This window comes from Phalacrocorax carbo, chromosome 1, assembly GCF_963921805.1.
Source record: "Phalacrocorax carbo chromosome 1, bPhaCar2.1, whole genome shotgun sequence".
Lineage (NCBI taxonomy): Eukaryota > Metazoa > Chordata > Aves > Suliformes > Phalacrocoracidae > Phalacrocorax > Phalacrocorax carbo.
This window is the reverse complement of record NC_087513.1, coordinates 84,049,793-84,063,085: the sequence shown is the minus strand read 5'-3', so window position 1 is coordinate 84,063,085 and position 13,293 is coordinate 84,049,793. Positions and strand designations below refer to the sequence as shown.

At 40.3% G+C, this 13,293-nt stretch overlaps 1 protein-coding gene across 2 annotated transcripts in view; it reads left to right on the top strand.

Moving 5' to 3' along the window:
• Positions 1 to 9,960, top strand: part of RIMKLB (ribosomal modification protein rimK like family member B) — a 53,016-nt gene extending 43,056 nt beyond the window's left edge. For both annotated transcript variants that reach the window (XM_064463018.1, XM_064463008.1), the window contains exons 4-7: positions 1,789 to 2,019; positions 3,934 to 4,020; positions 6,884 to 7,087; positions 8,486 to 9,960. In XM_064463018.1, coding sequence (XP_064319088.1) covers positions 1,789 to 2,019; positions 3,934 to 4,020; positions 6,884 to 7,087; positions 8,486 to 8,949 — 986 coding nt within the window. In that variant the 3' untranslated portion in view covers positions 8,950 to 9,960. The remainder of the gene's footprint in view (positions 1 to 1,788; positions 2,020 to 3,933; positions 4,021 to 6,883; positions 7,088 to 8,485) is intronic.
• The last annotated feature ends 3,333 nt before the right edge of the window (positions 9,961 to 13,293 follow it).

Sequence of the window (13,293 nt, the reverse complement as noted above, 5' to 3'; positions counted from 1 at the left end):
TTCACAGCAATACAGAGGCAATTTTGGAGCTCTATAGAAAATGCAGTCTCTTTTAAAAATGGTTGTTACACAGCTTGCACATAGATGAGGATATGCATGCAGTTACAGTGGCAAAAAGTGGGTGTAATGGGGCGTGCACCTAAGTGAAAAAATACATGTGTAAGGTGGAATCAGACTAATAAGTTAAAAATCTCTTCCTTGCTGAATCTGCACTCCTTTTCTGGCTAAAGCAGGTGGTAGTCCATTTCCTGATGTTCACATTCTGCGTAGGTTTTTAGCAGTGTCTTGTTTTTAATCTTGCTTGAGATGCCTTTATAAAATGGTGTGTGTCTGTGTCTGAAGCCTGCTTGCTTAAACACGCAAGTCATGTCAGCTGCAATGCGGCAGTGCTTGGTGCTAATGAGGTGAGCAGCCAGAGCACCCGTCTGCTTATGTTTTCTCATCTCTGTGCAATTATGGCAATGGAGATTGGAAAAAGGGAATTATATTGGATATGGCTCTGTTTTGGCCTTTCCAGAGTGTGGTTCTGAGTCCTCCTGAGGCATATTTATACTTCCATTTTGGGAGATAGGTGGTTGCTTCACTACATTTAAGGCAAGCTCTAAAATACATCCTGGTTGGGAGAAGAAAACAAAACTCAAGTACAGAGAGGGGGATGCCCTCTTCCCCCCCCCCCCAATTAATTCGGATGCACCTTGAAATGAAATATATTGCCTGGCAATATGTGTCTTCAGGTTGAATAGATGCAAGTCAGTATTTAAAAAGTAACATCTTTGGAATAGAGCTAATCAGGTAATAAATTTGGCCTAGATCTAAATAGTTACAGCTGACCTTTCATAGGCACAGAAATGTGGATGCACTGAGTTCTCAGCTCACCTTCTCTCTCTTTTTAACCCCTGAAGGTGCTGATGGCAGTGTGAGCTGGGTATTTTACACTGAAGTCAGAAAGTTTTACTTTGAATATAAGGCAAATAAAGTTAACATCAAATCATATTTGTCTTTTCCCATCCTTAGATGTCAAGACCGTCTTCATCAAGCTTGATGCCTTCTGGTCCAATTCTATCATATTCCCATTCCTGCAGCCTGTCTTTCAGTGTTTCTTTTACAGAGACATAGTCTGTAAAACTACAGGTCATGATTAAGTAATACATTGGTCTTGGTGACAAAGCTGGCTTTCCTTCCAGTTCCTGCCTTAATGTCATGGTGTGCTGCTTTGGTAACCGATAAAGTTATTTCTGAGAACTTATTTGGTATAAATAAGATTATTGAAATTATCTGTGTTAAAAATACTGCCTTTTTTTTTTAAGGGTTATATCTAATCTCTGTTACTTTGGCAATATGTTGTGTGATACCACAGAGGGATCAGTACAACTGGGACTGGGAAAGGTATGAACTGTATCATGTAGGCAAGAGCTAGCAGTGGGAGGCAGGAACCTCCTGACCTAGTGATACTGCTGATGTGAATGTAGTGTGCAGCTAACACCCATAGAAAGGATGATGTGTCAACCTGTAAAAAAAAAATCCTTCACCCTGGGAAGGAGCCCAAGATTGTGTGCTCTAATACAGCCTGTTCTTTGCCTAGTCCTAGTTGTAAGTGCATTAGGAGTGACTTGTATGAAACAGCACAACTGACAAGGTGCGTTTTAGAGAGAGTTGCGCTATTTTAACGCTTGCTGTGGAAGTCTGGTACCTCTGTTGTGATCACATCTGGTGCAGTATTTCTTTGCGTGTTTACCTTCTCCTGAAGACCTTGTAGATGATTGGGATGTTCTTTTCTTCCTTCTTTAGGTCTCCGGGTGAATGGGGAGCTCATTACAGCTTACCCGCAAGTGGTGGTTGTGCGTGTACCAACACCTTGGGTCCAGAGTGACAGCGATATCACAGTCCTTCGCCACCTAGAGAAGATGGGCTGTCGATTGATGAATCGTCCCCAAGCCATCCTCAACTGTGTCAACAAGTTCTGGACGTTTCAAGAACTTGCTGGTCATGGTGTGCCTCTTCCAGACACTTTTTCATACGGTAAGGCTTTTGGATTGAAAGGATAGGATAGTTGGCCTATCATAATTTATGCTTTTGCAGTGCAAAAGATGTGAATCAAGTTTGGGAAATCCACAGAATTAAGTAGCATGAGGCTAGTTCCACAGATAAGTGTTCTGTAACCAGAAAAGGAAATTAAAATCGCAATGCTCAGATTCTTTTTTTGGCTTTGTTCATTAGCTGTGATGCTTTGGGAAGAGTACTTTAACTGTACCTCAGCCTCCTGAGCAGCTAACTTTGGCTGTTACTCCTAAAACATTTGACCTCCTTTCCAATTGCCCAAAACAACAGACAAGAACTTGGGGAACTAAATGTGATTGGATATTATAAACACCTAGACTTTGGCAAAACCTGAAAGTAGATTAAACTTCATATGAATAAAAATATCTGCAAATGCATTAGTTATTGCAAAAGGACAAAAAGAGTACAGGCCCTTGTGTTCAGCTTTTAACTGTTGTTTGGGGTTTGTTTCCCACAGCACAGTTTAATGTTTGTTGTGCCTGCCTCTGGAGTCTCTGGTTCCTGACAGAGTGCTAGATTAGAGGAACCATTTGTCTGAGCTACCCTGATGCTATTTTTGCTTTTAATTACAATATATTAAGGAGTTGAAGATACCTCTCAGCCTTCCTTTCCTTCTTGGGAAATACCAGTGCTTTCTTCCTCTTTGTGTGGTTGCAGCAATAGGCTTTTGTAACAGGAAATTGACAAAAACACAAACTTAAAACAAAAACATGGGTTTCCATCAATCACTATGAATTACTGTTTCCACCAGTTACTGTGAAAAAACATTTGAGAAGTAACATACCCTTTCTTTATAGATGTGGTTGCTCTAGGTCTTTGAGAAATGAGTTTTTAATTTGGGGGGGGGGGAGAAGGGGAGACCACGAATGATGGGGTAGTTGCAGAACATGCAGACCATCTCTGTTCATAACTTCCTGCCGCTTCTTTTAATCCCTGCTTCTGGAATTTGACAGAAGCATGACTTTTTTTTTTTTTCTTTAAAAAAAAAAAAAAGCCCAAACCAAACAAATATCAAGTTATCAGTGAGACCTGGCTTTGCCAAGAAAAACAGGATGTGCTGAATGACATGTTATTCCATGACACCCATTAAAATCCATGACAGGGTAGTGATGGCTGCTGCTGACTTTGTGCCCAGTGTCTTGGTTTGACTTCTGCGCTTTACTGCTCATGCTGTTAGGAGTCTTATCCCTTTGTCTGCTGACTTTCTCTTTTGTATTTTCTTATACTGTGGTCAGCCTTCTGTGAATTGAACTGAACTCAAATAACCTTGAAGTATCAACCACAGTCATGTGGATGGTCATTAAAAGCTATTCTCTAAGGTCCTTACAGATGCAACGAGATGAAAATGTCAAAGTACTACTTCATGAAATAGGGAGAATGAGATGCAGGAGACTTAAGCCTTGGAAAGGGGGGAGGTGGAGTGACAAGATTTGGGTGGTTGTTGCTGTCTGGATTATGCCTTGTCTTTGTATTCCATGTTGCTTTCCTGGTTAGTAGTTTGGATGGAACTGTTACTGGTGTTATGTCTGCTATTTTCCTGCTAGACATTTGAAAAGGAGGGAGTTGATAAAGTAAAAGGGATAAACTGGAACAAGATGGTAGAATTGGGGCATTCAGGTTTAGAAGATCGGATTAGGAGTTTTGAGGTTGTGATCAAAACATGTTTGTCAACTTCTGTTTTCCATTTCAAAGGAAGTAGGAGTTAGTATCCCACAGATTACAAACAGCTTCAAAGTCTGATCATGTTCCTCTTAACTGACAGTTCTTTCTGCATTATCTAAGCTGTAAGGGTGGGAGGAGAGTGTGGCAATTACATCCCCAATTTGGCCGCACCAGATTGGTGGCACATAATGTTGTTGGTTTTCTTTTTGCCAGGTGGTCATGAGAATTTTGCCAAAATGATTGATGAGGCGGAAGTGCTGGAGTTCCCTATGGTGGTGAAGAACACGCGGGGTCACCGAGGTGGGTGTGAGGTCAGGGGTGAGGGCAAGGAGTATTCTGAGCAGTACTCTTAAGATTTTGTCCTGTCAAGGAATGATAGTTAAGAAGGTCGTCTGTTAGGTGTTGGCCTTTGTGGTGCATCGAAATTCTACCGCCCTTCAACTTCTGAATGTTGAGTAGGCTGCAACGGCAAGGGGGATAGGTGTTCAAAATTATGGTTCATTGGTGACTTGTGTGAGGAAAGCTTTGAACTGGAATAATGGAAAGGTCTGGCCTTAGGGAAGCAGAGAGAAGCCTACATGAATTTTAGGGATGTTTCTAAATAGGTATAAGAAATGAAATGTTTGTTCATTCAGTCTTAATTTGACTTTTTTTTCTACTTGATTTTGTCTATAATTAGGATTGTGATTTAAATAAAATCTCACGTATTGTTTGTCAAACTGGATCTCTGTTTTTCAGAATAATATACCTGAAAGTGCTGGTGATAATACAGCAGGTTCAGATTAAATTGTTCTGTTATCAATCTTTTAAGTATTGAATATGAAACAATACATCAATTTTGTTTAATGTCAGATAGTTATCTACTAAAGAAAACCAGGTATAAAATCAATTTCAGAGGTTATTTCCAAAGGAAGTTGCACTGTTTTTATTTACTTTAAAACCACTCTAATACACGCTAGACATGAAAAGAGACTGAACCTGAAGTTTAAGCACATAAACCAGCAGTTACCTTGAAGCGTAACAAAAAGACAGCGCTTCGTTCTTTTTGTCCGTCAGTTTGTCTCCACTCTGGGCTGCTCTGGTTCATCTCTTGTGCTGGCATGAGTGTTTCTGTAGCCATGTAGTAAATGGATTCAGGAACTGATGTTGGTTGAATGTAGATGGGTTATTTTTACTTGGATTAATTCCTTACATGTATTGTCATTTACTCACACAAATGCTTGTGTTGATGGAATGAAAGAGTGAGTGCAAAAGCCTGGGGCAGAGGAAGATCAGACCTGCTTCTGTTGGATGTAATACCTGTTTATATGGTTTTAAAGTGCTTGTGGAGCTATGAAGCCAAGTTGGAGTATGACTTTGCAGCAAGCTGAATTTCACAGCTGTGGAATATCTGAGACAGTGGATTTGACTTGACACTGCCTCTTGTTAAGACCTACTAAATAATCACAGAGTTTGCAGCTATTGACTTTCTTCTCCCTTTTTAGCCAGAATTCATGCAAATCACTGCTTACAAGTTTTGCTTTAGAGCACTTTAAATTCCAGACATTTTAATGCAAATTTATACACTGTATGTATCCTTTCACTTTAAGAGAGTTGGGGAAACTTTCAAATTAATTGAAGAGCAGCCATTTGCAAATTGTATTTAAAAAACCCCAGACAAACATGGTCGTAGGTACTGGCTGATGGATAACAGTCATGTTCTTCTAGGTCCATTTTCTGTGTAGTTTCCTGCAGCAGCAAATGTGCCAATCTTATTTTTGCCAAGGTGTCATGATACTGTATAATTCCCAAGATCTAAGTAGTTCCCCTCCAAGGCATCATTCTTCCCATCCCATTTTAAGTATACAGTAGGATTATTAAGTGCTTGTAGGGAACGGGAGAAAGCACATGGAGGTTTTTGCTTGTCATGATTTTTAAGCCTGAATTCTGATATTCTGTTTGTGATGAGAAATTCCATGTTACTTGAGCAGTGTTCTGTGTTATGGAGACCTTAAATACTGATAAAGCATGGGCTGCTCCTTTTGGGCTTTGGAGTACTTGGTGGAATTCTTCACACATTATTTCTCCTAGTTCTGCTACTGCTGTATTTCTGTTCCCTTAGTTAAGACAGGCAGTTTAGCAATTGATTTTTTTCATACTCTGTTAACATTGTAGCATAATTGAGCGACAATTCTGCAACAAAAAATAATTGTGCAGCCTTACTGAAAAACATAAATCTAATATGACACATGAAAGACTCCTTCAGAAAGAGGAAGTAGATTTGGGAAATGTAGCTAAAGATGGAAAGGGATGCCATCTTATGAGGCTAGAAATAAGATGGCAAGTGGCAGAGTCTTTCTGACTTTCATCAGTATTAGTAATATTGGAAAAGAACAAAGAAGTCTTTGGTGTGCTCTAGAAAGGAAGGGGAATGAAATGACATTTTTTAGGTTAAAACAAGTCCTTGAGGTGCTTGCTTGCAGAAAAGCTAGTGATTTCTAAAATGTTTTTTTCAAAATTTTATTACATTCCATTCATTTTATGTTTTGTGGAATCTTCTGCTAAGTTATCTTGGATACTGTGGAGTCTAGTGTTTTCCTCTGAACATGTTGTTCCACTGCAAAGCCTCATTCTGGAGATGTGACCTCTTGTAAGTATTGGCAAGAGCAGCTCTCAGCAGCTTCCCAACAGAGAAGTGGTAGGCTCTGCAGTGGCATACTAGCGACTTCAGAGTTCTTAGCTGCCTGGTGTTTAACAGTTTCATGTCACTGGTTCCTGTGTGTCAAAGCTGTAGGCTGCAGATCCAGTCCTCTTGGATGAACAAAACTGTGTTGTTAATTAAACACCTGCTGCTCTTCAAGTGTTTCTGCCTTTTTATTCTCCCATTAAGGACTTGTCCCAAAAGGAGTTGAAATTACAAGACCACCTTCTTTATTGAAAGCTGTTTTCCTTTTATTTTTTTTTTTTTTACTACTCCTCAAATGGGTCCTCAACTCTGTCAGTTCTTGAACACTTAGAAGCACTGAAGCAGTGGAACACTGTCCACAGAAGAATTTGTAAATGGGTCTAAGCTACAGTTGGGGCCTATGAGAATGGGCAGCATACTGGTTGGGGGTTTTACTTTTATGTGTTGAATCATTGATGCAGCTTCTTCCAATCTTCTGATATTCTATTCTTCATACAGGTAAAGCTGTGTTCCTGGCACGAGACAAGCACCATTTGGCAGACCTAAGCCATTTGATCCGTCATGATGCCCCTTACTTATTTCAAAAATACGTTAAAGAGTCCCATGGCAAGGATGTACGTGTCATCGTAGTAGGAGGCCGTGTGGTGGGCACGATGCTCCGCTGCTCAACAGATGGGAGGATGCAGAGTAACTGCTCACTTGGTAGGAAAAGCATTGTTTATAGTTTTGATCAGAATTTTTCAATCCAACTGAAAAATCACAAACCCAACTGCAATAAGCTGCAGGTTTTATTTTGTATTCATTGTGCTTATTCTTGGGGTTTACAGAGGAAACACGGGGGGAAGATTAAGTGAGATGCGTGTTCAGCAAACACAGAAGGAGAGACAATCTCTGCCCAAAGTATTAGATGGAGAGGATGGATGAAAAGGAGGGGAAAGTTCTAGAAACACAAATGGAGCAACTGATGTGGTAGTGGCAGTGTTGTGCTAATGCCAAGTTATCATTCATTTCATCCTGTTAAGAGGAACAGAAAAAGAAGAAAGACAGAAGAAGCGACCAAGGGAGGTAGAGAAGACAGCCAGTTGGCGAGAGGGTAGAAGAGAGTTGTTAAGGGAGGGAACTGTTGAAGACAATAAACAGTTGGATTGCATTGAGCAGATGCTGTGCTGATGATGTCTGTCCTCTCTGCAGCCTTTTACCCCAAAGGCCATGTCTGCAAGGAAGAGGAAGGTTACTGCATTGATTGTAGCATACTCAGAACTGTGTTTCTCAATAGCTTTGAGTACAGGATGGGGTTTTCTGAGGGTAGAAGGAGGATTGAGGTTGCCTGGCTGAAACTGTACTGAACCTGAGCAGGGATAGGACAAAATGCGTTCATGTGTAGTACAGTTTTGGCTAGTCAAAATGCCTGAGAGGTTTTAGTTACAGGGGTTTTTTTTAGTTAAAGGTTTTTTGGCTTGTTATTGTTTGGTTTATTTTTTTTACACTTAACTGTTGTCATAGATGAAGTCTGAGTTGATTAATACTTAGATGATGGACTGTGAACTGGATCAGCTGAAGTTCAGACACAAATGTTCCCTAATTCTCGCTTTAGAGACAATAACCTATGATAGCAAGCTGGGAGGGACATGAGCAGATAATAATGTCTTAACTCCTGTCCCCCTCAATTATACCTGTTAGAGCTGTAGTCTTATCAGGAACACTTGGTTTAATTTTGTTGAAAGATTTCTTGTGTTAAGTTACAAACATGTATGGAAAGCTTCTACCTTACAAGGAACAAGGGTGGTTTGTGAGGTCATCTTTTCAATATCCCAGGATCATAAAAATGTATGATCTCTTTCTTAACTAAAAAGTCAGCACTTAACTGTTGTTTAAACAAGTCTTGACCTGCCTTTGGCAGGTCAGAATCTCCTGAAATCCTGCTGTGGCTTCAAGTTCATTAGTAGTCTCTGTGGAAAGGACGTTGCTTTCTGAGTTGTCAGCAGTATGCTTGCAGGCTCGCTTTGGAGCTTCCCAACCAAAAAGCACCAACTAGTTGAGAAAGGATGTCAGTCACCTGTGACCAGACTACAGACAGCAAGGTTTTTTTGCTTTTTTCAGGTGGTGTAGGGATGATGTGCTCACTGAGCGAACAAGGCAAGCAGTTGGCAGTCCAAGTGTCAAACATCCTGGGGATGGACGTGTGCGGCATTGACCTGCTGATGAAGGACGACGGTTCATTCTACGTCTGTGAGGCCAATGCAAATGTAGGTTTCATTGCCTTTGACAAGGCTTGTAATCTAGATGTAGCTGGTATCATAGCGGACTATGCCGCTTCGCTCCTTACCCCCGGTCGCTTGACGCGGCGCATGTCCTTGCTCTCTGTGGTGTCCACGGCAAGCGAGACTAGCGAGCCAGAGCTGGGCCCTCCAGCTAGTGCCGCTGTCGACAATATGAGTGCTAGCTCCAGCTCTGTCGACAGCGACCCTGAGACCACGGAGAGAGAGTTGCTCACCAAGCTCCCGGGGGCTCTATTCAACATGAACCAGCTATTAGCTAATGAGATCAAGCTTCTTGTGGAGTGATGCCACATGTAAATAGATGACCAACAGAACTCTCTCTTGTAAATTTTTGTTTTTTTAAACCAACTTGCAATGCTGTTTATCAGACAAGCTCAGAGGAATGAGGGGGGGTGGGGGTGTGTGTGTCAATCAAGAGCAGAAGGCACGTGTGCTGTGATTGCTGCCCCTACTTTTTTGCAGAACATAAAATTGTGTTCATTCTTCAGCATCAGTTTTTCTAATGAAGATGCTTAGTTCACAATCTAAGTGGGTGTTTTATTTGGATGCTGCTTTGGTCCCCAGACGTACTGCAGTTCATGTATGTTCACAGGCAAGCATTGAAGCATGATTCACACTTGAAGATTTTCAGAAAGCTGTCTGGCAGCTCTCTAGAAACTTCTGTGAATTACTGCACCAGTTAAGTCTCTTCTACCTCTGTAAGGCTTGATCCTGTAAATTGCCAAGTGCCTGAAATTCTCAATGTGAGTTGAAGGTGTTAAATACCAGGTATTTCAAAGTTCCTGGAGACCTACTGTTTCTACTCTTGTAGATGGGAGCTGTAAGTTCAGGATCCTTCTCAAGTCATCATTTTCTGACCTTGCAGGATATGGCCTTTCAAATGATGAGGCTGAGAGAAGTATCAGTTGACTTAACATGAGCTTTCTGTACAAATCTGTAATTTGTCCCATCTTGGTATTAATTGGCAGCTTTGTGTCTGCATTTCTTTTTAAAGCTTTTGAAGGAGGATTTTAGTACTTTTCTCATTTCAAATCCTGATTTTGGAAGGTATGTAGGGGAATTGGTCATATTCTATTTATGGCAGAAGTGGCACGTTTTAACTATTTTTTGCATGATTGGAGGAGATAAACAGCACTGTAATGTTTGGTATACAAAATAATGTTTAATCCAATGTGAAAAAGAATTACACTAGTTTAAAGCAAACGTGCATCGACTTGTATTTGTTAGTGTTTTAGTCTTTTTGAGAGAGATCTGCAATGTTAATGTTCCTTTTTCTTTAATACATCTCGTCCAACACTCCCTTCTCTATGCCTGCATCTTTAACAGTGGCCAAAGTGAAAACACTGCAGACTATTTGTTAAGAAAACACTGAGTTAAAGCCTGTACATTGGTGGGGTGGTGGTTTGGGGTTTTTTTAATTGCTTTTTGGGGCGGGGGGAAATGTGGTAAGGTGTGGAGGAGGGAAAAGTTGGTTAAAAGTGATTAGACATCTGGAGGTACTTTAGAATAAAGCTGCAGTTCATACAATACTTACCAGGCTTACTTTTTCCCCACTGAACATAAAAGCTGATGTTGGCAGAAATCCAAAGAGTATAACTGGGGAGAAATACTCAATTCTTAGCTTTCGGAAACATGCAGCAGATTTAAAAAAGAAATTTTTTTTTTTTTTTAAATAAAGGAGGAAAAAAGAGTGCTCAGCCAGAATTAAAAAAAAACAAAACCAAAACCAAACAAAATCAACCTAGGTCCATGAACAATTAACAAATTGATCTTGGACCCTTACGTGTGTGTGGTGTGAGTGCACACACTTGTGTGTGTTTGTGTGTGTGCATTTGCTTTGCTTTATTTCTTTGGGGGTTTTGGCTATTTAGCTCCTAATTTTTTTCCAGGCTGCCTGATTTTCCTTAGTCCTCTGGCTGTGGACTTTCTCATTAGCCTTGAGCTGTTTTGGAAAACAGATAACCAAAACAGATACTGAGTCCATTTTTCAGTCCCTATCTTCTTCCTCCTTTTCTTCCTCCTTCTTCTCCCCACCTTTTAATTCCTTTCTCATTCTCTGGGTTCATAAATCCCTGGAACTATAGATATATATATATAAAGATAAGCCTCCTTTTTTAAAAACAAAAAGTGAAACGTTTACAGTTGAAGAATAATCTTGTGAAAATAGGGTTTGTTTGGAGGGGGGTTGTGTGTGTGCAATGCTGCTGTTTTCTGGATACTTCAATGGAGCATGTCCCATGTACCCTTTGAGGCTCTGCACTGCCCACCTCTGTGGCCCTTCCTCACCTCTCTGCTGCTCTGCTGTTTTATCTTCACTTGGACCTTAAACACAACTCACGGACACTATGCAGAGAGTCTTCAAGAGGCAATAAACAGAACAGTATTAACCTGCTTTATGGAGGTTTGATCATGCTTCTTTGTACAGTTTGGTTTTTTTTTTATTTTAAAAGGAATGTAATAAAATGGCTTTTTTTTTGTAGAATTAAATATTATTATTAAAATCAAGTGAAAGGTTGACTGTTGGTGTTAAGCAGGAGAGCGGACCATCTGGTCCAGCAACGAAAGGAGCTTCAGCAGTAAAGGTATTTTCAAATCTTTATTCCTGACCCTTCAAGCACACAGGTTATACCTGAAGAATAGACAGGTCTTAAACTTCCATGAAGAGCTGCAGACCACAGAGTGTGAAAGAAACCTAATTTTCTAGTCACTGAGCTGTAAACTGTCGTTTCCAGAGGCTCTTCTCCCCCTGTTTATCTAAGGGGAATTTGGGTGCTGGTGTTTGGGGTTTTGGTTTTGGTTGGGTTCCCCCCACCCACCACCTTTTCCTTGTTACTGGTAGGTGCCTGCACTTCTTGAGAGGCTGATAGGGTCAATCCTTCCCTTTTCAGCTGTGGCACACATTGAGCACATGTGGAATAACAGCAGGGAGTAAACATGTGCTAGTTGGTATAGTGGGACTCCTGTATTTCTACTGCAGGAAACATCTTCTAGAGGAAAGAGCTGGTAACTGAACATTCTGGACTGTTTTTTGAGTCTCCATAGTATCACCCTTTTAGAATGCCCAGCTTATGCCTCACAGTAGTAAAATTTGTGAAGCAAACATAATATATTCGAAAGACAAAGAGTGGATTGAGAGATTTACAGTTTGGCTTCCTTAGGATAAGATGCTCCTCTGTGGTTGGTACATCCATTGCTAGGTTGGAGATAAGTCTATGCATAGTGGTCAAGGAGGGAGGCAGGATTTGAAACATCATGTACATTTGTGTGGACATCGGGTATTCATGCTACGTGAAAACCTCGCTTGAGCATTTATTGGTACAAATGGGGACACTTTTCTTGTTTATTTACTCTCTACTTATCCATTGTTCCTGAAATAGTGAAATGTATAGAATGGGCTGGGGGTGTGAGGGGGTGTGTCTTGTGTTTATTTAAAGGAAAAAAACCATCAACAAATCTAGCCTGTGGTAATCAGGCAGTGTTTCCCATTGAAGGTGAACTTTACAGATGTCAGCTTTGTACACTGTATTTCCTTCAGTCCCCTATGCTGAAAAACACATGCTAAGCTTTCATACAGTTGCACTAACACTACCTCCATATGTGGGTTTGGAAGCATGTGCTGAAAAAAGGTCAATGTAGTGCTGGGTTACAACAGTGCCAATACAGCTGATGGTAATAGAACTATTTTTGTTATTTCTATGTTTGAAAGAGCCAGTTAGAACTCTTGTTTGCAAGAATAAGATTCTTAAACCACATCTGATGAAATTTTGTTCTTTGTAACACTGGAGATTTTATTCTGTTCAGTTCACCATGTTTATAATTGATGTCCTACTATGTCAATATATGGATTGTATCTTAAGCCTTGTATTTAATGCTTTAATGTGTTTTATAAAATCTTTTATTGGAATGTTACAACACCTCATCCGTAACACAATGTCAATGCTTGATGCATATGTGGACTGTTAACATTTTTGTTCTGAACTGATGGTCACTCTTGGAGCATTTTCTCCCACCTCGTGTGCTATCTTTCATGTGCAATACTTACTCAGGAAATAACCTCTGGAATATCTGTGTATGTCAGATGCAAAGGAGATACTTCTTCAGATGTTATACTGGACTTCAAAATCCAACAAATGAAACCAGTGATGTTTGCTAAATCTTTTCTCTTCCCCTTATTGTGAAATCTGTCAGTTAAATACATAAGGGACCTTGAGGGCTCAGAGAGACTTGGAAAACAAATTGCATGTACAGCATCTTTCTCATGGCTCACTCTTTTTGAGAAGGTTTATGGGCTTTATGGCTGGTGTGAGACACACGACCCACTCCTGTTCTCTCTATGGAATAGTAGGTGCTCAGACAGGTAACTTCTGTTGCTACTGCCTTTTTTAATTTTCAGTTTTTTCACTGTTCTAGGAATTGTTTTAACTGGAACACTGCAGGATTTATAAACCAGATGTTTGCTGTCTTCTGCTTTGTTTTGTTTCTTTAAGTCTTAAGCTTTGAGGGTGACTTTTGGAGCATTCTGATGGTGGATCTTAGCCTGCTGTTGGAAGTTCCAAACCTTTCATATTATCAATTTCAGTTGAAAAGTTTCTGTTTTGTTTATTTTTTCAAACTGATGACACAAACTAG